The 24,276-nt window shown below is 66.4% G+C and overlaps 2 protein-coding genes across 2 annotated transcripts in view; both read left to right on the forward strand.

Moving 5' to 3' along the window:
- The window catches only part of CERK (ceramide kinase), a 161,279-nt gene that overhangs the window by 45,290 nt on the left and 91,713 nt on the right, over positions 1–24,276 (forward strand). The gene's annotated exons all lie outside the window — the stretch shown is intronic.
- CELSR1 (cadherin EGF LAG seven-pass G-type receptor 1) overlaps positions 13,525–24,276 on the forward strand; it is a 50,019-nt gene continuing 39,267 nt past the window's right edge. The window contains exons 1-2 of the mRNA XM_056107072.1: positions 13,525–13,565; positions 13,766–16,878. Coding sequence (XP_055963047.1) covers positions 13,525–13,565; positions 13,766–16,878 — 3,154 coding nt within the window. The remainder of the gene's footprint in view (positions 13,566–13,765; positions 16,879–24,276) is intronic.

Genomic DNA, 24,276 nt, shown 5'->3' on the forward strand with positions numbered 1-24,276 from the left:
CGCTGCGCCGCGTCTGCGCGCCCCCGGCCCGGCCTGCGCAGCCGCCGCCTCGCCCCGCCCCGCCCCGGGCCCGCCCCCAGGGAGAGGCCCCGCCCCGCCCGCCCGCCGGCGGGCCCGCGCAGCCGCCGCCTCGCCCCGCCCCGGCCCCGCCCCCAGCGCCAAGCTCCGCCCCTCCCGCCGCCGGGCCTGCGCAGTCGCCCACCCGAGAGGGGCCCGGCCCCGCCCCCAGAGCTAAGGCCCGCCCCTCCCGCCGGCGGGTTTGTGCAACCGCAGCTCCGCCCCGCCCCTTCCCCCGCCCTCAATGACAAGCCCCGCCCCTCCCGCCGGCGGGCCTGCGCAGTCGCCGCCTAGGCCCCACCCCCAGCGCGAAGCCCCGCCCCTCTCTCCCGCTGGCCGACGCGGTCGCTGCCTCATCCTGCCCTTGGCCACGCCCCCAGCACCAAGCCCCGCCCCCAGTGGGCTCGCGTCTCCGCCTCGTTTCGCCCCGCCCCGGCAGAAGCTCCGCCCCGCCCCGCCCCGCCCCGCCCCGCCCCACTCAGCGCACGGTGCTTTAAAGGGGCCGCATCCCCGCCTCGCAGGGGTCGCGCCTGCCTTGGCGCCTCCGCGCTCCTGCGCGCGCGCGCGCCCGCGCGGACTCGGTCACGCGGCGCCGCCTTTGTTTGGGTGGCCACGTGCGTCCCTGCCACACACACGCACGCACGCAAACATACGCGCACACACACGCACGCAAACACGCATGCCAACACACACATGCGCGCACACACACAAACACACGCACACGCGCGTAAACACACGCACACACAGGCACGCAAACACACACACGCATGCCAACACACACGCAAACACACACGCACACGCGCATACACACACGCACGCAAACACACGCACAAACATGCACTCACACACATGCACGTACACATGCACACATGCACGCACAAACATGCACTCAGACACGCACACAAGCACGCACGCACACATGCACACTTACAGGCACACTTAACACATGCACTCACACACCACGCACACACAGAAGCGTGCACACCCACACCACGCACATACACGTACACACACATGCACACACATGCACGCACACACACACCATGCGCACACACTGACACACTCGCGCGCACGCACACGCACGCGTGCGAGGTCTAGTCTGGCCTGGCCGTGGCCCTGGGCCTGGCCCTCCTGGGAGTGGAGCCTGTGCACTAGAACTTGGTGGCCTTGGCTCCCCTGTCCACCAGGGGGACCCCGAGCGGCAGCGCAGACCCCGCCCTCCACTGCCCTTGGGGCCAGCCCACCCCTGACTGCCACAGCCCCCTGCCTGCCCCAGGACCCTCCTGGCCCGTCCTCCTAAAGCCCAGCTCAGGACCCCCCAAGCAGCCCCCGCTGGGGTCAGGGCCCAGGGGAGGGAGGCGAGAGTCCACAGCCAGCGACCTCCAGAATGGGCCGTGACCCTCCCTCCCGCCCACCACCAGGGAGGGCCCGAGTCCCGCAGGCCCCCTGACACCCGCCTGGCCTGCAGGCCCCTCTGCATGGACAGACGCCTTTCTGGGGGTGCCCTGTGGCCCCCACTCAGCCAGGGGCCGACTGCCCCACGGCCTCCCTGTGGCTGCGCTCCCGCCGCTGTCCTCACCTTTTCTCTGGTTCTGGCCGCCGCCCAGCCAGTGCCTGGGCCTCCCGGGGGGCAAGGGGGGCGTCAGGGCCAGTGTGAGAGCGCAGGGATGCGCCTTGGCACCCCAAAGGCACAGGGACGCGCCCGCCTGGCAGGGGCGAGCGGGCAGACGCCGTCCTCGCAAGTGACGCCCAGAGAGCAGTGGGGAATTCCGGGGGGCGGAGTGGACATCAGCTTGGCAGTGGGCGGGAGGGTCAGTGGTTAGGACAGCAGTGCGTGGCCAGGCGTGCTCCACCTGCCGTCCCCTCTGTCCCCTCCCAGGCTCCTGACCACTCCTGGCCGCCACGCCCCCTCGCACCTTGCCCTCCCCCAGCAGGCACGGTCACCTGCCTGTACCCACCCGCCCTGACCCTCCCAGGTGCCCGCCCCACCTCCGGGCCAGGTGCGCCCCACTTCCTGCAAGTCTCCCCGACCCGCCTCGGACCCCGCGCCCCTGCTCTTCCCACTAAGCAGCTGCAGGAGGTCACAAGGCGCCGTCCACGCGCCTCACTGGCCCGGCAGTGTTGTCCTGGTGGAGCGGGCAGATGTCACTGTCACACGCCCAGGGGAACCTGGGGGGCGGGTGGAGGGGGCCTGTGCCCCTGCCCTGAGGGGGATGCCCGGACTGGGGGACCAGGCTGGCCACAGACGAGGCCCCGTGGACACGGTCTCTGCACCCCGGGGCCTAGGGGCTCCCCAAGTCTAGATGGAGGCCGGCAGACCCCAGACCAGAGAGCGGCCCTTGGGTAGGGGTCATTAGCGACAAAGGGGGCACACGCCTCACAGGGAACCTACCTCAAAGGGTGCACCTAACAACACGCACCTCGCAGGACACACACCTCACAGGAAACACCCCACGGGGCTCACTTGTTCTGGCGCTCAGGAGTGCGTGGAAGGAGCTGCCGTCCATTGGCTGAGGCTGCTGCCGGGCCCAGGGGCCACCATCCGTCCGTTCCTGCTCCCTCTCTTGCCTGGCCGTCATCGCTGGCCCCACTCCCGGGGGTCCTGGTCCTCCCGCCATCCCAGCTCTGCCGTTGGGCGGAGTCACCTCAGGCGCCGGGCTCCTTGGCCAGGCCCCTCTGGCTGCTCTGCCAGGCTGGGACGGAGGGTGCCCTTCTGGCCCCTCGTCTTCCGTGAGCACCTCATTTCTGCTCACCTGCTCTCTCCTACCCAGGCCGTGCCGACGGAGCGTCTGGCAGGTGGGCCCAAGAAACACCCAGACGTGATCAGGGTTCGGGTACTCCACGGGGAGACCAGAGCAGACAGGATAGACATCACCTCCAGAAGGAGATTAAGAAATTCAGAATTTGGGGCTGGAGAGACAGCACAGCAGGGAGGGCATTTGCCTGGCACGCGGCCAACCCGGGTTCAATCCCCGGCATCCCATAGGATCCCCCCAGCACCGCCAGGAGTGATTCCTGAGGGCAGAGCCAGGAGGAAGCCCTGAGCATCGCCGGGTGTGACCCAAAAAGAAAAAAAAAATTCAGAATTTGGAAAACTCAGAAAATAGGTAAATGGAGGGGAGGCAGGGAGAAAAGAGAGTTGAACTCCAGGAATGGTTCGAAATAAAACACAATAAGGGGCCGGAGCAATAGTCCAGCAGGGAGAGCATTTGCTTTGCATGCAGCCAACCCGGGTTCGATTCCCAGCATCCCATAGGGTCCCCTGAGCACTGCCAGGAGTGATTCCTGAGTGAAGAGCCAGGAGGAACCCCTGAGCATCACCGGGTGGGACCCTAAGAGGAAAATAAAATAAAATAAAATAAAAACAAACACAATAATTCCAGGAACGGGAGAAAAAGTCAGAGGGACACAAAGGAGCCCGCACACACAGGGAGTGCCGCGTGCTGCTCGGGGCAGAAGGCTTGTGTCTGCGGGCCCCTGCCCCGACTTCCGGCCCCAGCTTCTGGGCACCACCAGGAGTGGCCCCCAAGCACTGAGCTGGGAGTACTCTAAGTGCTTCCAGGTGTCACCCCAAAACCAAAGATGAAAAAAAGAAAAAGAGCATGTGAGAAACAGGAGATCAGAAGCGGAATGTTTCTACACTCCACGGGAAACCAGTTAGAAGCTGCCGGAGGAGGAAGGAAGAGAGGCAGGACCTTCTCCTGCCACGGGGCAGCGGGCTGGGCACCAGCCTTCCAGAAAGATCTGCGGAGTGCCAGATCCAGCCGCCTCCTCCAGTGGGCGGGCGGGAGTGAGGCCTCAGCTGGAACGCAGTCTGAGCCGACCGTGACGGTCAACGGTCACCTGGCAGGGCAAGGGCAGGGCCTGTCGGCACCAGATCAAAGGACAAAGGCCCGAGGCCCAGAGGCTGCTGGTCCTCACCCTCGTTTCTTACATTGCTTTGAGTCACGCCCGGCGATGCTCAGGGGCTCCTCCTGGCTCTGCACTCAGGAATCACTCCTGGCGGTGTTGGGGGGACCCTATGGGATGGGATGCTGGGAATCGAACCCAGGTCGGCCGCGTGCAAGGCAAACGCCCTCCCCGCTGTGCTATCGCTCCAGCCCCTCTCCCTATTTTTTTTTTTGATAAGAGTTCTCGTGTTCTGGGCCGGAGCGATAGCACAGCGGGTAGGGCGTTTGCCTTGCATGCGGCTGACCTGGGTTTGATCCCCGGCATCCCATATGGTCCCCCAAGCACCGCCAGGAGTGATTCCTGAGTGCAGAGCCAGGAATGACCCCTGAGCATCGCTGGGATCAAAAAGCAAAAAAAAAAAAAAAGAGTTCTCGTGTTCTGTTGCCGGGCTCAATGGGCACTTTCTGTGACACAGGGAGCACCTTCTCCCATTCTGCAAATGGCCTTTTACCTTAGCCAGAGCTTCGATTCATGGATTCATTTTTTTTAATTTTTATTTATTTATTTTTGGCTTTTTGGGTCACACCTGGCAATGCACAGGGGTTATTCCTGGCTCTGCGCTCAAGAATTACCCCTGGTGGTGCTCAGGGGACCCTATGGGATGCTGGGAATCAAACCTGGGTCGGTCGAGTGCAAGGCAAACGCCCTCCCCGCTGTGCTATTGCTCCAGCCCCGACTCATTTTTTTAATCCATACATTTTTAAATAAAAAATCTCTAAAAAGAAATGATTAACAGTGTAGAAGTATCTTGAAAATATTTCAAGACTTCCAAGTATTCCAAAACGTCCAAATATTTAAAAGTATTGCAAAAGTATTGCAAAATGATAAATATTGCTATCAATCTGTCAATCCTGTCCGTGTCCAGGCCGGGTGAGGTTTCCCATGTTGGGTCAAATTAAGCTGCAGGCTCCGCTCCTGGTGGTAGTGGGTTTGCCTTGAGCGCGGCCAGCCTGGCCGAGCCGGGTTCGATTCCTCCGCCCCTCTCGGAGAGCCTGGCAGCTACTGAGAGTATCTCGCCCGCACGGCAAAGCCTGGCAAGCTCCCCGTGGCATATTCGATATGCCAGACACAGTAACAACAAGTCTCAAAATGGAGACGTTACTGGACTCGCTCGAGCAAATATCGATGAACAACGGGACAGATAAATATTGAAAATGAAAAATATTGCAAAGTGCCCCTCCAAGCCCTTGAGCAAACACTGCAAATGCTTTGACCGGTTAATCAGTGAAACAAAGTCGATTTTGTTGTCGGGGTGACTCCCAATGGTGTTTGGGGGTCCACGCAGCGCCAGGGGTCAAACTGACCCTCAGGCTCTCAAGCTTGCGGGGGGCCTTTGGGCCTGTCACCCTGGCCACGACACGGTCAACATACTTTTTTTTCTTTTTGGTCAGACCCGGCGATGCTCAGGGGTCACTCCTGGCTCTGCACTCAGGAATTACACCCGGTGGTGCCCGGGGGGACCCTATGGGATGCCGGGAATCGAACCCGGGTCGACTGTGAGTAAGGCAGACACCCAGCACTGTAATATGGCTCCAGCCCCCAAAGTCAACTTTTTAGAATAATCATAAAATAAAAAAAATCCAAGCTGACGTCAGTGACCCCAGTCACCGTGTCCCCTGCAGCCCAGCGAGAGGACAGGCTTGCTGCTGGCTAAGAGCTCGGACGGGCGCAGGCTGAGTCTGAGCTGGTGTCCTGTGGGGAGGGGTGGGTGAGTGGGGCCACCCAAATGGCAGGGGGGGGAGAGGGAGAGAGGGAGGGAAGGAGAGGGAGGGAGAGAGAGGGAGAGAGAGAGGGAGGGAGGGAGGGATGGAGAGAGAAGGTGGGAGAGAGAGAAGGAGAGAGAAGGAGAGAGAGGAGAGGGAGAGAGGGAGGGAAGAGAGAGAGGGAGAGGGAAAGAGAGGGAGAGAGGGAAGGAGGGAGAGAGGGAAAGAGAGAGGGAGAGAGAAAGAGAGGCAGAGAGAGGGAGGGAGAGAGGGAGGGAGAGAAGGAGAGAGAGGAGAGGGAGAGAGAGGGAGGGAAGAGAGAGGGGGAGAGGGAAAGAGAGGGAGAGAGGGAAGGAGGGAGAGAGGGAGGGAGAGAGGGAGAAAGAGTGAGAGAGAGGGAGAGAGAGGAGAGGAGAGAAAGGGAGAGAGGGAGAGAGGGGGAGAAAGGAGAGAAGGAGAGAAAGGGAGAGAGATAAAGGGAGGGAGAGAGAGAGGGAAGAGAGGGAGAGAGAAAGAAAGAGAGGCAGAGAGAGGGAGGAGAGAGAGTCCAGCATGTGACAAGAGTCGGGATCTCCAACTTCCTTCACCCCTTTATCATTGTTCAGCAAACCCTTCCCCATCGGGGTTCTTGCCAGCTCCTTGCCGAGCCCTAAATTGGCAGAGATAATCCGGAGAAAAACAACACAGTGATGAGAAACCCCCCCCCCCCGGCACCTGATGAGCACTGTTGAGAAAAGCAGGAGCATCTCTGGCTTGGACAGTCAGGGAAGGCCTCGTGGAGGAGGGGGCGTTTGGCTGGCTGGAGGCATGGGCTGGCAGTGACCCGGGCCGCAGTGTGTGCAGGCCCCTGAGAGGCCGTCTCATCTGTGAGTGTGGCATGGCGCCACGTGTGCAGGGCCCTGAGGTCTGAACTGGCTGGCTGCGGGGCTCGGCGTGAACCCGGGCGCCTGCCTGTGGGAGGCGGCACCGGAGAGGGCAGGGACAGCTGATGCCCCCATGAGGCTCCTCTCCCAGCGCTCAGCTGACCCCAGCCAGGGCCCGGCTGACCCTCCTGGGGCCGAGTGCTGAGGGGAGTGAGCCCCGGGCAGGCCTCTCGCCCCTGCCAAGGCCCACGCCAGTTGCAGGCTGGGCGCTGGGCGCCTGCCCGGGTGCAGAGGGCACCCAGGAGCCAGCCGCACCCCTCCTGGGAAGACGGCCAGCGCCCTGCCAGCCTGCCCGGGCCAACTGGGGTGATGAAACCTGGGCCGGCTCTCGGGCCAGGACCCCGCAGCCTCGGTTCCCTCGCGGCAGGACGGAGGCCGAGGACCCGCGCGGGGCAGCACAGGGACCAGCTGGTGGGTCACACCCGGCCCGGGGCCTCCTTCAGGCACGGCTGGATCCAGGACCCACGCGGCGGTTCCAGGGTCCTGGAGAAGGTCCAGAACAGCTTCAAAGGCTGGGCGGGGGGTGCGGGGGACCTGGCCGAGGCATGTGTCCTCCCTGGAGGACGGGGATTAGCTCCGCGGGACCCCCAGGCTGAGGCAGGAGAGGACGGGCACAGTGGCAGCCGAGGGCAGGGAAGCCGTCAGTGGCTACACGGTGACACCTGGCCGGTCCCGCCAGCCTCGCCCGTCTCGGCACTCACGGGTTCGAGTGGCGGCTTCCGCACTCCCCAGCACCTGTTGTGTGGCCAGCCCGTGTGTTCGGGGCTTTATCCCGGACAGACACGCACGTGCTCCCTGATGCCAAGCCATGGGCCGAGAGGGCGACGGTGAGGGAGACGGTGAGGGGGACGGGAAGGGGGACGGTGATGGGACAGTGAGGGGCACAAGAGACTCGGGGTCACCGGGAGTGTCTGTGGGGTCCGGGTCTTCTCCTGTGTCCATCCCTGCACCTGGCGCTGTCAGCCCGGCCGCGGGGTCCGTGCCCGGAGGAGGCGACAGGCCACAGAGGCCCGGGGGCTGGCGCGAGGCCCAAGGCCACAGCCTCCCCTGACAAACACCCCCTCTCTCGGCTCTAAGGCGCGCTGGGCGCGTCTCGGGGTGCCAGGGGCGACGGGGAGTGAATGTCACCGCCCCGAGCCAGGCCTCCGCAGTCGTGCAAAGCAGCCAATTAACCGGCTCGGCAGAAGTTGGAACTTGCCAGGCCCGCGGCTGCCAACAGCCCCTCCCGGCCCCGGCCCCAGCCCCGAGGCGTGTGGCAGCGTGCCCTGCCCTGCGCGGGGTGCGAGGGGGGGCCCCAGCAGGCCGTGGCACCTGGGCTCACCCCATCCATCTTCCTCCTCCCTCTGAGGAGGAATCTGCGGATTCCAGGGTCGTCCGGGCGCCGGATCCATCATCCCACTCTGCCGGCTGCCTGTGGGGGGGATCAGCCCTGGGGCGCCCCAGAGCCCCCCACACCTCAGAGGCCTCAGCTGCAGCCAGGCTCTGCAGCCAGGACAGACGCTGAGGGCTCAAGTGAAGTCCGAGTTCCCTCCCGGCCCCGCCGAGGCCGTCCCAGGGGCAGAGTCTGGGCGTCCACCCCCAGCTCTGTCCCCCTCGGGCAACCAGGCTGGCATTACGGCCCTGCGGGCGGACACTTCTCACTTTGTTTGTTTGGCTTTTGGGGCTACCCCCAGCGATGCTCGGGGCTCACTCCCAGCTCTGCGCTCAGGACTCACTCCTGGTGGCACTCAAGGGACCCTGCGGGACGCCGGGGACCACATCTGGGTTGCAAGACAAATGCCCTCCCTGCGGTCCTCTTAGGCACCCTGGTTTGGAAACTGTTTTTGAGTGGAGAAACATTCCAGTTCCACACCAGAAAGTAGTACATGGAGTATTCCAGGCCTACAGCCTCTGTCCAGTTATCTGCTTTTGAGGCTGGAGCGATAGCACAGAGGGGAGGGAGTTGGCCTTGCACATTTTGGACCCGGGTTCGGTTCCCAGCATCCCATAGGGTCCCCCGAGCACCGCCAGGAGTCATTCCTGAGTGCGGAGCCAGGAGGAACCCCTGAGCATCGCTGGGTGTGACCCAAAAAGAAAAACAAAACAAAACAAACAAATAAAACCAAAAAAAGGGTCCGTGTCCTCTGCCGTTGTGTCGGTCCTTCTCCATTGTCCGTCCTTCTCCCTGACCGCCCTCCAGCCCGGGGTAAGCTTCCTATTGAGGATAAGTTCTCAGTCTCTGTTGCCTTTGGGTATGTGTCACTCTCCTACCATGAGTTCTTATATTCCTTTTTTTTTTTTTTTGCTTTTTGGGTCACACCCCGCGATGCACAGGGGTTACTCCTGGCTCTGCACTCAGGAACTACTCCTGGCGGTGCTCAGGGGACCCTATGGGATGCTGGGAATTGAACCCGGGTCGGCCGTGTTCAAGGCAAACACCCTACCTGCTGTATTATCACTCCGGCCCGAGTTCTTGTAATCCACATGTGAGTGACATCATTCTGTCTGTCCTTCTCCTCCCGCATAATTTCACTCATAATTTCACTCATCCGGTTCTGACGTTTCTTAGGAGAAAAGTTCCCCAGCTCCACCCCCATCCCCGCCCCTAGGCAGCCCGAGTCCCCCGGACCCCTGGAATTCGGGGTGTCCCCTGAACGCAAAGGGTCCCCCAGCCCTGGGAGCTGGCAATCCTTCAGCCGGGGTGTGAGAGCAGGCTGCAGGGGCCGGGGCCCCTCTTCTTCCGCTTCAGGGACCCAGGCGAAGGCCTGGGCTCTGTTCCTGACACCCGCAGGTGTCGAGAGCTGGTGGGCGGGGAGGGATTCCAGAGCCGGGGCCCATGGCGAGGTCTGCTAGGGGACCCAGGCTGCTCACGGGCCCCTGTGTGTCGGGTGGTGTTGGGGTGGGGCGGGGAGCTCTGTGCCTGTCCCAGGCGCTCTCCCCGGAGGCACCCCAGAGAAACAGCCACTAGGCCTGGCCCTGGCCTCTCAGCGGCCCCGGGGAGGCGGGGTCCAGGCAGCCTTTCTCGGCCTTCTGGGTATTGCTGGGTCCTTGTGGCAGTGCCTGGAGGCCTGTGGCTCTCGTAAGGGTACATCAAGGCGCTGTAGTCCCAGGACGCATGACAAGGGGAAACTGAGGCAGGGCATGGCTCCCTGGAGTCATATATGGGCGTCTGCATTCCTAGGCATCTTCCTCCCCAGAGGTAAGTCCTGCCCCCAGACCCCAGCCCGGGGCTGAGCAGGAAGGGCACCCACCTGGCATGCAGTGGACCTGGGCTCTGCCCCCCACCCCACAGCGCCTCCGAGCACAGAGCCAAGAGCCAGCCCTGAGCACTGCCAGACGGGGCCCCAAACTAAGGGATCCCAACAACCCAGCCCAGCTCTGCCCACCCGCCCCACGGTCCCGCCCGAGAGGCCGCAGCGAGGCCCCATGTCCTTGGCCCCAGGCAGGAGAGGGGCACCAGCCCCCAGACATGGGCCGAGCCGTGTCCCCCCATTCCACTTCCTGTCTGTCCCGGGGAGTGACCTCACGTCCCCTGCTGCTCTGTTCCAGCCTGACCCCATGTCATGGGCCAGGAGATGGCATGCAGGTGTGCACGGCCTCGGGGAGTGAGGAGGGGGCTCCCTGTCTCGGTCACCCCCACGTCCCCGCAGGGTAGCCTGGGAGTGATCGGGAGAGCCCCCTGGGATGCGCTGCAGTGGCCAGTGTCGAAACACGAACCAGCTTAGAGCTGCAGTCACAGCCAGTGGCAGGTCCCACCCCCGCACCCCAGAGGGGCCCCCGAGTCCGTCAGGAGTGAACCCTGAGCACAGAGCCAGGAGTCAGCCCTGAGCACAGAGCCAGGAGTCAGTCTTGAGCACAGAGCCAGGAGTCAGCCCTGAGCACAGAGCCAGGAGTCAGTCTTGAGCACAGAGCCAGTAGTGAGCCCCGAGCACAGAGTCAGGAGTCAGCTCTGAGCACAGAGCTGGGAGTCAGCCCTGAGCACTGCAGGGTGTAGCCCCTAAATGGGCACCAGAAGACATTCTGGGCTGGGAGCTGGGCCACGGTGTGTGGCTGACTTGGGTCCAAGCCCCCCATGCAACCCCCATCCCAGGTCCTGGACGCCCCCCCCTTGCAGGCAGCTTGGCCACTGGAGTCGGCCCTGCAGTTGCCAGCTCAGGTCATTCTGGAGGGTGGGCACTGGTGACCACTTCCGGAGAAGGATGAGTCGCCCTTTCACCCCTGCCCACTGTGTGTGCCCACCTGCTGAACCCCTGCAGCCCCCTGGTTCCGGGCGCCTGGTTCTGGGGACCCGCCCCTCTGCCTTGGCAGAGCCGAGCTTGGCCACTAGAGGCCACTGTAGCCCAAGGGGCTGCCCAGGACTGGCCGGGGCGGGGAGGTGGGGAAGGGCTCAGCCCTCGTTCCCAAGGTGCAAGGGGACCACACACTGCCCATCAGGTGACCGGACACTGTGCCCATCAGGTGACCGGACACTGGGCCCATCAGCTGACCGGGCGCTGTGCCCATCAGCTGACCAGACAGTGTCCATCGGCTTGCACTCATGGTGCTTCCTTGTACCCTGTTGTCAGACCCTGCCCAGGCCGGCTTCCAGAACCTTCCAGAACCTTCCTGGAGCCGAGGCCTGTCCAGAGATGGCCAGCTGCTGGCCTGGCTGGTTGCACCCGAGGAGGAACCTCACCAGGGCCCCTCGGGACACCCCCCAGTCCCAGGGCTCCGCATTCCTCCTTGGACAGGCGCTGGCAGCGTCTGAGCAGGAGAACGGTTTTCTTTTCTATCCTGACATCATCTGGGCTTTCAGGGAAGCCTGGGAGGGAAAATGCTTGATTAGGATCGAAATTCCCTCCGCCCCGCGCCCGTGCGCTTCTGTTAACATTCTAATTAAGGGGCTGGATTCTGTTCCACCCTCTGAGTCAGCCCCCAGCCCCGCGAGGGGTCACGGGAGGGGGGAGGGGCCAGATGAACCCAGTTCCCAAGGGCTTGGGGTTTTAATTCCCTGAATTCCAAAAAGGGAAGAAGAAGAAAAAAAAAGGCGGCAGGAGAGCGTGGGGCCTCGGTCTGAACTTGCTTTTCAGCTCTGGGGACGGGGCGTACCCCGCGCTCGGAGGCCGGCCGGGGGCAGAGCTGGCTGGGGCTGGGGGCTCCCTGTCCTGCCCCCTGCAGAGCCCACCCCTCCTTTACCCCCACCACCCCGTCTTTGAGTGGGGAGCACTTGGCGGGGGGCATGCCCTGTGCCTGGGCTGAGAACTCCCAGGAGCCTCTGGGGGTGTCGAGGGCCACACTCGGAGCCCCCCTGCATGGGCCCCCTAGGAGGACACTTGCTGAGAGCCACAGGTGGGCCGCTGGTCCTTGGGGTGGGGGACGAGGAGGATGCTGGCGTCCACGCCCCGCAGCGACATGCAGGAGGGGAGGTCACCCACACTCCTGGCCGCCTCATCCCCCTTCCCCGAGCAAAGGGTGTGCGGGTGTGAGGAAGGTGATGGTAAGGAGGGAGGGTGATGGAGCACTGAGCACAGAGCAGTCGACTCCAGCTCCCCAAGGAGAGGGGCCGGGGCGGGCTCCTCTAGCGTCAGAATCTCACCCCGGCCCCCCAGTTTCCTACAGAGGCGGCTGGAGGAGGGGAGACGCCGCCCCCAGCCTCCTTCTTCCTGGGCTGTGGCGGCGACCAGGAGCCCCAGCAGGAAGGGGCGTGGGCCGCGCCTGTGGTCAGGCGCTGGGCAGGTGTCTGGTTCCCGGAGAGCAGGACACACCCAGGGCCCTTCGCGGCGTTTGAATTCTCAAAAGGCAGCAAGTGCAGGGCCGCAGACCTTGTTTGCCGAAACCCACCCCACCCCATTAAAGGCGATTGTGAAAGAGCCTGGCTCGCCCTCCCTCCCGGGGGCTGCCCGCCGCCCGCCTCCTCCCCACTGTCCCCGGGCTGCCCCCAGCGCCCCCCACCCCCGCGACCCTCCCCGCCAGGAGGAGGAGGAGCGCCGGGGGAGGGGGGGGCCTGGGAGGTGGCACCCGGGGCCCTCCCGGCTTCCCTCCCGGGCACAGTTCCCCAAGGGCCACCGCGGGCGGACGTTCCCGGGTTGAGAAGTTCCCGCCGCTCGGCCCATCCCGGCGGGCCCCAATCCCAGGGAAAGGGAAGAAACCCCCACTTCTGACTTCCGCCCGGAGGGGCCGTTTCCAGCACCTCTAGGAGCGGGGAGGAATTTATTTGCCCGCCACGGGGAGGGTGGGGGGCCGGGGGCGTCGCCTGCTCAGGGCGCTCCGCCTGGAAACGCGGCGGACTGGCGACTCCCCCAGGCCCACCGGTTGCAAAAGCGCCACGGGAGGGGTCGGGGGTCTTCCCAGCCGGGGGGAACGGGCTCCGGCGCGCAGGAGCCCTAAAGCGGGGCGGGGCGTCCCGGAGGCGGCCCCGTAGGTGGGCGAAGGCGCCCCTGGGGAGGGCGGGCGGGGGGCGGTGCCGGGCCGGGACGCGCTCCCGGCTGGAAACTCCGGGAAAGTTTCCGTCGGGCGCGAGGGGCGGCGCCGGGGGTCTCGGCGCCCCCCGGGCGCCCCCGATCGCCGGGACCCGCCCCGCCGCGCGGCCCGCGCGCCCCGGCCCGCCCCGCCCCGCGCGCGTCTCCATGGAGACCCGAAGGCGCGCACCCCGGGCCGCTCCCCCCGGGAGGAACAATGCGCGGCGGGCCGGGGGCGGGGCCGGGCGCGGGGGGCGCGGGGGGCCGGGCCCGCCCCGCTTCCCACGCCGCCGCCCGGGCCACCTGGAGCCGCCGCGGGCGCAGGTCGCCGCGCCCGCCCGGGACGCGCCGAGGAGCCATTTTGCAGCCGCGCGGCGCGCCGGGTCCGGCCGCGCGCCCTCGAGGTGGCCGCGGGCCCGCGGGGCCCCGCCGGCGCCTGGGCGCTGCTGGGCCGCCCGGCTCGGACCCCGGGCCATGGCGCCGCCGAGGCCGCGGCCGCCGCTGCTGCTGCTGCCGCTGCTGCTGGCCGCCGCCGCCGTCGCGCTGCCCGGCCGGACCCGCGCCCTGGACGCCGCGCGCACGGCCGGGCCGCCACCGCCGCCGCGGGAGCCGCCGGACGTGAGCCGCGACGCGCGCCCCGGAGCGCCGGGCGCGGGGTCCCCGGGGGGGCTGCGCGCGGCTCGGGGGGCGCCCGCCGCCGCCCGCGCGCCCCGAGTGCCGGGGGGCCCCGGGGGTCCCGCCGCCGCCGCCGCCGGCGCGCGCGCACGGCCCCCGCGCGCGGCGCGGACGCGCGGGGCCCCCCGGCGCGCGGCTCTGCTGCTGCCCCGCCGGCCGCGCGGCGCTCGCGGCGCCGACCGCCCGCGCCGCCCGCAGGTGCCCGCCGCCGCCGCGCGCCGTCCGGGGGGCCTGGCCGCGACCCCCGGCGGGGGGCGGCGGGCGCGGCGCGCCGGGCCCGCCGGGGCGCGGGCGGCGGCCGCACCAGCCCGCAGTTCCCGCTGCCCAGCTACCAGGTGTCGGTGCCCGAGAACGAGCCGGCGGGCACGCCGGTCATCGAGCTGCGCGCGCACGACCCCGACCCCGGCGACGCGGGGCGCCTGAGCTACCAGATGGAGCCGCTCTTCGACGAGCGCTCGGGCGCCTTCTTCGCCATCGACCCCGCCACGGGCGCCGTGCGCACGGCGCGCGCGCTCGACCGCGAGACCAAGGACACGCACGTGCTCAAGGTCAGCGCGCTGGACCACGGCTCCCCGCGGCGCTCGGGGGCCACCTACCTCACCGTCACGGTGGGCGACACCAACGACCACGCGCCCGCCTTCGAGCAGGCCGAGTACCGCGAGCGCGTGCGCGAGAACCTGGAGGTGGGCGCCGAGGTGCTGACCATCCGCGCCACCGACGGCGACGCGCCGGCCAACGCCGACCTGCGCTACCGGCTGCTGCGCGGCGCGCGCGGCGTCTTCGAGATCGACGCGCGCTCGGGCGTGGTGCGCACCCGCGCCGCGCTGGACCGCGAGGAGGCGGCCGCCTACCAGCTGCTGGTGGAGGCCACGGACCAGGGCCGCAGCCCCGGCCCGCTCAGCGCCACGGCCACCGTGCACATCGCCGTGGAGGACGAGAACGACAACTACCCGCAGTTCAGCGAGGCGCGCTACGTGGTGCGCGTGCCCGAGGACGTGGCCGTGAACACGCCCGTGCTGCGCGTGCGGGCCACGGACCGCGACCAGGGCCAGAACGCCGCGGTCCACTACAGCATCGTCAGCGGCAACCTGCGCGGCCAGTTCTACCTGCACGCGCTCAGCGGCAGCCTGGACGTCATCAACCCGCTGGACTTCGAGGCCATCCGCGAGTACACGCTGCGCGTCAAGGCGCAGGACGGCGGCCGGCCGCCGCTCATCAACGCGTCGGGGCTGGTGGCCGTGCAGGTGCTGGACGTCAACGACAACGCGCCCATCTTCGTCAGCAGCCCCTTCCAGGCGGCCGTGCTGGAGAACGCGCCCCTGGGCCACTCGGTGCTGCACATCCAGGCGGTGGACGCGGACGCGGGCGAGAACGCGCGGCTGCGCTACCGCCTGGTGGGCACGGGCGCGGCCGCGGCGGGGGCGGCGGGCGACCCCGACGCTGACCCCGGGGGCACCGCGGGTGCCGCGGCCGCCGCCGCCGCCGGGGACTTCCCCTTCCAGATCCACAACAGCTCGGGCTGGATCACCGTGTGCGCCGAGCTGGACCGCGAGGCCGTGGAGCACTACAGCTTCGGCGTGGAGGCCGTGGACCACGGCTCCCCGCCCATGAGCTCCTCGGCCAGCGTGTCCGTCACCGTGCTGGACGTGAACGACAACGACCCCGCCTTCACGCAGCCCGCCTACGCGCTGCGGCTGAACGAGGACGCGGCCGTGGGCAGCAGCGTGCTGACCCTGCGCGCCGTGGACCGCGACGCCAACAGCGTCATCACCTACCAGCTCACGGGCGGGAACACGCGCAACCGCTTCGCGCTGAGCAGCCAGAGCGGCGGCGGCCTCATCACGCTGGCCCTGCCGCTGGACTACAAGCAGGAGCGCCAGTACGTGCTCTCGGTGACCGCCTCGGACGGCACGCGCGCGCACACGGCGCAGGTCTTCATCAACGTCACCGACGCCAACACGCACCGGCCCGTCTTCCAGAGCTCGCACTACACGGTCAGCGTCAGCGAGGACCGCCCGGCCGGCACGGCCATCGCCACCATCGGCGCCACCGACGAGGACACGGGCGAGAACGCCCGCATCACCTACGTGCTGGAGGACCCCGTGCCCCAGTTCCGCATCGACCCCGACTCCGGCACCGTCTACACCACCGCCGAGCTGGACTACGAGGACCAGGCGGCCTACACGCTGGCCATCACGGCCCGGGACAACGGCATCCCGCAGAAGTCGGACACCACGTCGCTGGAGGTCCTGGTGCTGGACGCCAACGACAACGCGCCCCGCTTCCTGCGGGACCTCTACCAGGGCTCCGTGCTGGAGGACGCGCCGCCGTCCACCAGCGTGCTCCAGGTCTCGGCCAGCGACCGCGACTCGGGCCCCAACGGCCGCCTGCTCTACACCTTCCAGGGCGGGGACGACGGGGACGGCGACTTCTACATCGAGCCCACGTCCGGCGTGATCCGCACCCAGCGCCGGCTGGACCGGGAGAACGTGGCCGTGTACCGCCTGCGGGCGCTGGCGGTGGACCGGGGCAGCCCGGCGCCCCTCAGCGCCTCGGTGGACGTGCAGGTGACCGTGCTGGACATCAACGACAACCCGCCCGTGTTCGAGCGGGACGAGCTGGAGCTGTGGGTGGAGGAGAACAGCCCCGTGGGCTCGGTGGTGGCCCGCATCCGCGCCCACGACCCCGACGAGGGCGCCAACGCCCAGATCATGTACCAGATCGTGGAGGGCAACGTGCCCGAGGCCTTCCAGCTGGACCTGCTGAGCGGCGACCTGCGCGCGCTGGTCGACCTGGACTTCGAGGCGCGGCAGGAGTACGTGCTGGTGGTGCAGGCCACCTCGGCGCCCCTGGTCAGCCGGGCCACCGTGCGCGTCCGCCTGCTGGACCAGAACGACAACCCGCCGCTGCTGCCCGACTTCCAGATCCTCTTCAACCACTACGTCAGCAACAAGTCCGGCAGCTTCCCCACGGGGGTCATCGGCCGCGTGCCCGCGCACGACCCCGACCTCTCTGACCGCCTCTCCTACGCCTTCCTGCGGGGCAACGAGCTGCGGCTGCTGCTGCTGGACGCGGCCACCGGCGAGCTGCAGCTCAGCCGGGACCTGGACAGCAACCGGCCGCTCGAAGCGCTCATGGAAGTGTCCGTGTCCGGTGAGTGGGCCCGCCGGGGCACCTTTTTTGAGGCGATGTGGGGACTTCCGGCTGGGTGCCGCGGGGTGGGGGGGCACGTCTTGGGCTCCTGCAGCCCCCGGGGGAGGAGGTGGGGTGGGGTGGGGTGCGCCCCGACCCGACGGGGCTCCTCCGGGGCCTGTCTGCAGAGATCAAAGGTCACTGCAAAGCCCATGTGCCAATTAGTCCCGGGTGGGACCGTTGGGAGTCGCCGGCCGGCCCCTGAGTCATGCCCGTGTGTCTCGGGCGGGCGGCTCCTTGCGGCCCTAACCGTCGGCCACGTGTGGCGGCCGCCGTGTGGGAGCGCTTTGAAAAGCACCTTCGTGTTTGATCTCGGACACAGGCTTGTAATTTGGGTGTTACCCCGAGGTCTGCCGGGTCGGGTCGGTGGAGCCGGTGCGGGAACCCGGCCCGGCTGTGGGGGAGGGGCGGGGGCAGCAGCCTGGTGCTGGGACGGGGAGCCGGTGGTCCTCCCTCCGTGCCACAGACCCCCGCAGCCACCCCATCCCGGGGGCCTCGGAGAGGCTGGGAGAAGAGAGCGGGCGCCTGGCGGGGGCCGGGCCGGGCAGGAACGGCCGGGAGGGTTCAGGAGGGAGCGCGAGCGGGCTTGGCCAGCCCAATTAGCCGGGCGTGGGGGAGAAACAGGTTCCGGTTGTTTGTCTCGCGGTCCGGAACTTCGGGGCTGCAGTTGTGCAGTGATGCAACCAACCTCCCCCCGGGCGCCAGGTTGGGCAGCTCTGCTCCCCGCGGGTGAAGGTTTTGGAGGCAGCAGGGCTGGGAATGTGTGTGGGGAACAGGCCCTCGGGGCAAGTGGCCGGGGGCGCTCCCTGGCCACGGAGCCGCTTTCGGAAGTTCCGTTGGCGGTTTTCCTTCTCGTTGACCCCCCCAACCCGGCCCCCCCACGCCAGTCACCGCGGAGCGGGACTGAACCTGCAGGATGGCTCGGCCCCAGCCCCCGCCGAGAGTGGGTTTGCCGGGCTGCCGGGTGCTTGCCGGGAGCCCGGGGCTTTGTGTCGGGAGGATGAGGAATGCGGGCCCTGGGCCTCCGGATGGCGGGGTTTAGGGCGGATTTCATTCAAAAGGAGCGAGTTCCGACGGCGGGGGTCTGCCACGGTGCAGGGGAGTTTGGTGATGGAGTTCGGGGGGGGGTGAACCCCTCCAGGTTGTGGGGCCCCACCTCACGTGTGCCCCGGCCGGCCGCAAGGCCGTTCCCCAGACTCAGTTTCACCGTCTGCGTTGCTTGCTGCCGGGTGGGGAGGGGGGTCGTGGCACCCACAGCCCCGCTGCAGACGCAGACGCGGCGTCACCAGCTCCTGAGCCAGCGGCCGAGGCGGGGAGGGCAGCCGCCACCTGCCTGTCCTCCAGCCCTGGGGGCCTTGGCCAAAGTTTGAGTCAGCGCCAGCCTGAGCCCCTGGGCGCCCCCGTGCAGTGGCGGCACTTGTCAGGAAGCCAGCAATGGTGTTAACACACATTAACACGGGGGAGTGTCCGGCCTCGGGCAGCAGAGACCGGGGGACAGCAGGACGGGCCTCCTGGTTTACGAGGGGAAGGGGTTTTGTTCCAGCTTGGCAGGGGGTGATTGTCAGGCCCGGGGTTTACAGCCGGCCCAGGCTCTGAGGCGTCATTAGTGGGTGGGACGGGGCGGCAGGTGTCCCAGGGCCGACAGCGGCTTTGGGGCACAGAGCTGGCGTCTGGATGTAGCCAGGACAGGACTCTGTTGGGGACGGCCGACCTGGTCCCGTGGATGTAGCCGCCTCTGGGGCCGACGTCCAACAAGGGACGAAGTTTGTTTCAGGGGGGCCGGGAGAGAGGACAGTGGGGAAGGCGCTTGCCTGGCCCGGGGCAGACCCAGGTTTGACCCCTGGCACCCCTTATGGTCCCCCAGGCACTACCAGGAGTGAGCCCTGAGCACAGAACCAGGAGTCAGCCCTGGGAAGGGAGGCCATGATGATGAGGTCAGGGGCGGGGAGGGTTGGGGAGGTCATGATGATGAGGTCAGGGAGAGGGTTGGGGGACCATGATGATGAGGTAGGAGGGTTGGGGGAGGCCAAGATGATGAGGTCGGGGGGGGGGAGGGTTGGGGAGGCCATGATGATGAGGTGGGGGGGAGAGTTGGGGGGCCATGATGATGAGGTCGGTGGGGGAGGGTTGGTAGAGGCCATGCTGATGGGGTCATGGAGCCCGAGGCACCATCGTGCTTCCTGTTCCAGCTCAGCCTTCTTCCCACAGGGACCCCTGAAGGGGCAGGAGCCTGGTTGCCCCCACCGCATGCTCTGGGAGCATTCAGTGCTATGCAGCCCCCAGGGCAGTGATCCCCCCCCCCCCCCCCCCCCCCCCCCGCCAAGTTTGCTCAGGCTAGAATAAGCCAGTTGCTTTGGAGGGAGCAGGGCTGTCCCAGGTGCGTCCTGCAGGGATCCTGCTTCAGGGCACCCCAGGCCATCGTCCCCACGTGAGGGCCCCTTCAGCATCGTCGTGGGGGTGGGGGACAGGCAGCCCTGTGGGACAGAGGAGTCGGGTCACGGCCAGAGGGGCCAGCAGGACCCGGCTGCAGGGGTGCTGGGTGCGAGGGTGGCGCCTGGCTGAGGGGCACCCTGGGTGGGCTCCCGGGGTGCAGAGCAGGGGTCTGCCTGGCGCAGGATGAGGCCGGCAGCACTGGGGCTGGGGCTCAGTGTGGGCAGAGACTCACCACACGTGCCCAGGTCAGGAGCTCCGAGGGTCCTGCCAGCCGCCAGTGCCCCCGAGGCATTGCTGGTGACCCCGTGGGTCACCTGGCATCCAGGAGCCCAGAGCCGGGGGGTGTGCCCGGCCAGGCAGAGTGGCAGCGGCTGGCCCCGGGGGACAGCTTTCAGGTTTTTCTCGTCCTGTAACTTGAACGTGGCCATAAGGAGCCCAGAATGGCATTCCTGGGTATGGGGGCGGCACTAACCACCCTCTGCTTTCACGCTGAGGGGCCCCCAAGGAATATTCCGGAAGGGTCGGGTTTCCCCGTTGTAATGGCGAGAAGGACCCGTCTTGATCTGTGGGCGACGGGGCCCCTGAGTCTTGCTTCACAGAAGGGGCCCAGTGACGGCTCATGTGTGGCCCCATCCAGGGCTGGGGGCAACACCGCCTTCCTCGGCCAGGCCCGTCCCCTGCCCCCCCCCCCCCCCCCGTGTGTGCGGGGGGGGGGGGGGTGGTCCTTGGCCCCGGGACAGGCAGGATTGGGCGTTTTCCAGGAAACTCCAGCTTGAATTCTTGTGCTCCCGCTTCAGGTAAGAACTTGTGGCCGTCTTGGCAGCCGCAGCCCTGCTTGGGCGCGAACACTCCACAGCTGGAAGGAGACCAGAGGCGCCACACCCCGTCAGCCAGCAGGGCCGGCCCCGCCCACGGCCGCGTCCCACACACACAGGAGCACAGAGATGCGCACACACACACACACACACACACGTACACACACACAGACACACACAGACTCACACAGACAAACACAGACTCACAGATACACAGAGACACACAGACACAGACTCACACATACAGACACACACAGACACACACACATGGACTCACACAGATACATACAGACTTACACAGACACACAGATACACAGATTCACAGACACGAACACACAGACTCACACACAGACATACAGATTTACAAACACATGAACTCACACAGACACACAGACTCACAGACACACACAGACACCCCTGGTGGTGTGCGGCCGCTACCAGGACTCGTGTGGTGTGTCCAGTGCTCACCCCATTTCCAGTCAGGGCTGCTCTCTCCCTTTCACGGTTGGCGTGGAGCTGGGGGGAATCTCCTCAGGACTTCAGTACTCTCTCCGGCACTTGGCCGAGGTCCTGGCCCCCCTCCAGACCCACCCTGTGGGCACAGAGATGAGGCACCCTGCAGTGGCCACAGCACCCCGGCCCTGCGTCAGCCTACAGCTGAGAATCAGAACAGAGTTCCCGCGTGGGGGCTGGCAGGGACCCTCGCCCCATGCTTGCCGGGTGACCGCCAGACCCCTGAAGGCCGAGCCTGCACAGAGGCCCAGAGAGGTCTGCAGTGTGACGGGGTCCGTGGGGGCTGGCTGGTTGGGGATCGGCAGCCTATTGTTCTGATCAGGAACCAGTAGTGCAGCTGCGCCGATTGGGCATTTCTGTGCGATCCGGAACTGCCAGCACAGAGCTGCCTGATCGGGGATCGATAGGGCTCTTTATCTGATCAGGAATCGATGGGCACGTCTGTCTGGGGATCAGTAAGGCATATCTTATCGGGGATCAATGGGGCATACCTGTCTGATCCAGAATTGGTAGCATGTAACTGCCTGATCGGGGATCGATAGGGCATATCTGTCTGATTGGGGATCGATAAGGCATATCTGTCTGATCGGGAATCGATTGGGCATATCTGTCTGATCAGGGATCGATTGGGCATATCTGTCTGATCGGGGATCGATTGGGCATATCTGTCTGATCAGGGATCGATTGGGCATATCTGTCTGATCGGGGATCAATAGGGCATATCTGTCTGATTGGAGATCGATAAGGCATATCTGTCTGATCGGGAATCGATTGGGCATATCTGTCTGATCGGGGATCGATAGGGCATATCTGTCTGATCGGGAATCAATTGGGCATATCTGTCTGATCGGGGATCGATAGGGCATATCTGTCTGATCGGGGATCGATTGGGCATATCTGTCTGATCGGGAATCGATTGGGCATATCTGTCTGATCGGGGATCGATTGGCCATATCTCTTCCTTGGGGATCGATAGCACGTGTCTGAGCCCCGGGGGCTGATGGCTGTTCTCCCCTCCTGTGCCCCTACGCCCCCAGTCAGACCCCTAGTAGGGCCCAGATGCTCAGTGTCGAGACCTGCCATGCACATGGTCACCCAAGGGGAGCAGAAAGCCTTGGGCGCAGGAGGCCGGTCTGAGCCCCGAGGTCTGCACCCCGTGGTCCCTGGCCACCGAGGTGGCAGGAGCCTGCGTGCCCGCCGGCAGTGCCAGCCGCCCATGGTGTGGGCACGGCTGGAGGTGGGCACTGCCCTGCTTCCCGCACACAGGCCTGGCCTGGTTCTCCCTGGGAGACCGGCCCGTGCCAAAGGACCTGGGACTTCGGGCCAAGGTCGTGGGCGCTGGGAGCGGGTCCTGGTGGCTTCAGGGTGCAGGTTCCCGTGTCCCGTCCTGGGCCGCCTCCTGCAGGGAGGCCCCCCGGCCTAGCCTCGGTGGACTCCCAGCCCCATGGCCAGCCAGCAGCAGGACGGACGTGCGGAGCCAAGACGTGGGTCCAGACTGCAGGGATAAGTGGGCAGTGGGGTGGCAGCTCTGAGTGAGCTGAGGGTCCTCGTGCCCTGGGCCTGAACCTGGGGAAGGGCTTTGGGGGGCATGGGTTACGGCCGGGGGTCCCCCCCTTCCCCTGTAGGCCTCTGGCTCGGGGGCCTGTCACAGAGAAGGTTCCATTGGGGACGTTCCCGCTGCACCCCGGGACCCCCAGCCGAGGGTCCCGTTCCCCAGCCTCCTCTGCCTGGCTCTGACGGCGTCCTGGGCCAGGGCGGGGTGCGGGCCCCTGGACTGGACCCTGCCGGCCTGGTCCCCGCGCGGCCGCGTGTGGCCTGCGAGTTGCTGGGACTGAGAATTACTGGGCTCAGCTCGGCAGGCACCAGGGAGGGAGAGAGAAAGCGGGTGCAGGAAGGAGTGGGCGCCCCTGGGTGGGACAGACGGGAGCGGGAGGGGGAGGTCTGGGGGGGCAGACCACAGCGAGGCTGGGGGCGTTAGTCTCCCCGCCCGCTCTGTCCCGCCGGAGAACTGTCCTGTCTCAGAGCAGCCCCGGCCTCAGCAGGGTCAGTGGAAAATCTCCGACTTATTGTGCCGGGACTTTCCTGTGTGCCTGCACGGGGTCAGCGTGTCCGGCTGGGCGGGACGTGGCGCGCTAGCGAGGGGCCTGGGCCGGCTGCCCGCTCGTGGCTGTGGGAGGGGCAGCTGAGGGGGCACCCGTGTGTGTGGCTGACTCCTGGCTCTGCACTCAGGAATTACCCCCGGCAGTGCTTGGGGGACCCTATGGGATGCTGGGAATCGAACCCGGGTCGGCCGTGTGCAAGGGAAACACCCTCCCCGCTGGACTGTTGCTCCGGACCCTTATTGTGTTTTATTTCAAACCATTCCCAGAGTTCAACTCTCTCCCCCCCCCCATTTTTTTTTCTTTTGGGTCACATCCAGCGATGCTCAGGGGTTCCTCCTGGTTCATGCACTCAGGAATCCCTCCTGGCGGTGCTCGGGATGCTGGGAATCGAACCCGGGTCGGCTGCGTGCAAGGCAAATGTCCTCCCCGCTGTGCTATCACTCCAGCCTCATGAAGTCTACTTTTTTTTTTTTTGCTTTTTGGGTCACACCCGGTGATGCTCAGGGCTTACTCCTGGCTCTGCGCACTCAGGAATCCCTCCTGGTGGCGCTCGGGGGACCATGTGGGATGGTGGGGATCGAACCCGGGTCAGCCACGTGCCAGCCAACACCTCCCTGCTCTGCTATGGCTCCGGCCCCTGCATCCTGCTCCTTGCTGAGTGACCTTCCCTTGCCCTTGACTCTGCTGGCCTGGACCTAAAAGGCTGGTCATCAGCCGCCACCGGCCTCATGGTCCCTCCACGGGGCTCAGCCTCAGGCCTGGCTCAGCCCCCCTACACCCCCCACCCCATGTCCCCAGGGCCCCCGTGTCACACCCACCTGGGCCCCACCTGCAGGAACAGCCAATAACCCACCTTCCAGAACATTCTTCAGTGACTGCGTGGGTCACACTCGATCGCCCCCCGCTGTGAGAGTGCCACACCCCAGCGCACCCAGACCTGGCGGGGGATGGGCTTTCCGAGCGGGGCTGGGTCTCAGGGACCCTCGGAATCTGACAGGGAAGTGAGGGCCCTGGAGGAGGGGCGCCAACAAGGGACCATCACAGAGTCGGGGCAACGACCTTGGTGACCGGGTGAGCTCCCAGCTGCGCTGAGACGTGGGTACAGGCAGGGCCAGGGCTTAGGGCCACCCGCCTTGGAGCTCACGTTCCTTCCCAGACCTGGGGGGGGGCTCTGAGGGTGGGGGCAGGCTGGCCAGTGGGCACTGGGATGGGCCCAGCAGATGCTGCTGGCCTCTGGGGTCCTCTTGTGCCTGGGCAGCCCTGGGCGGTGGGCCAGGCTGTGGGGCGAGGCCATCTGACCCGCGAAGGCCCCTCCTTGGGCTGTCCTGAACTGGACTCACAGACTGACAGCCGCCCCTTGGGTGGAGCGGAAACGGTTCCCGCTGTGTGTGTGTGTGTGTGTGTGTGTGTGTATAAAGAACTCTGTCTCGCAGGGGAAAGACAGGGGTCTGGTCTCGGGGGCGGCCCCCACCCCCCACCCCCCTCTGCCGTGTCCC

This window comes from Sorex fumeus, unplaced genomic scaffold, assembly GCF_029834395.1.
Source record: "Sorex fumeus unplaced genomic scaffold, SorFum_2.1 ptg000153l, whole genome shotgun sequence".
Taxonomy (NCBI): domain Eukaryota; kingdom Metazoa; phylum Chordata; class Mammalia; order Eulipotyphla; family Soricidae; genus Sorex; species Sorex fumeus.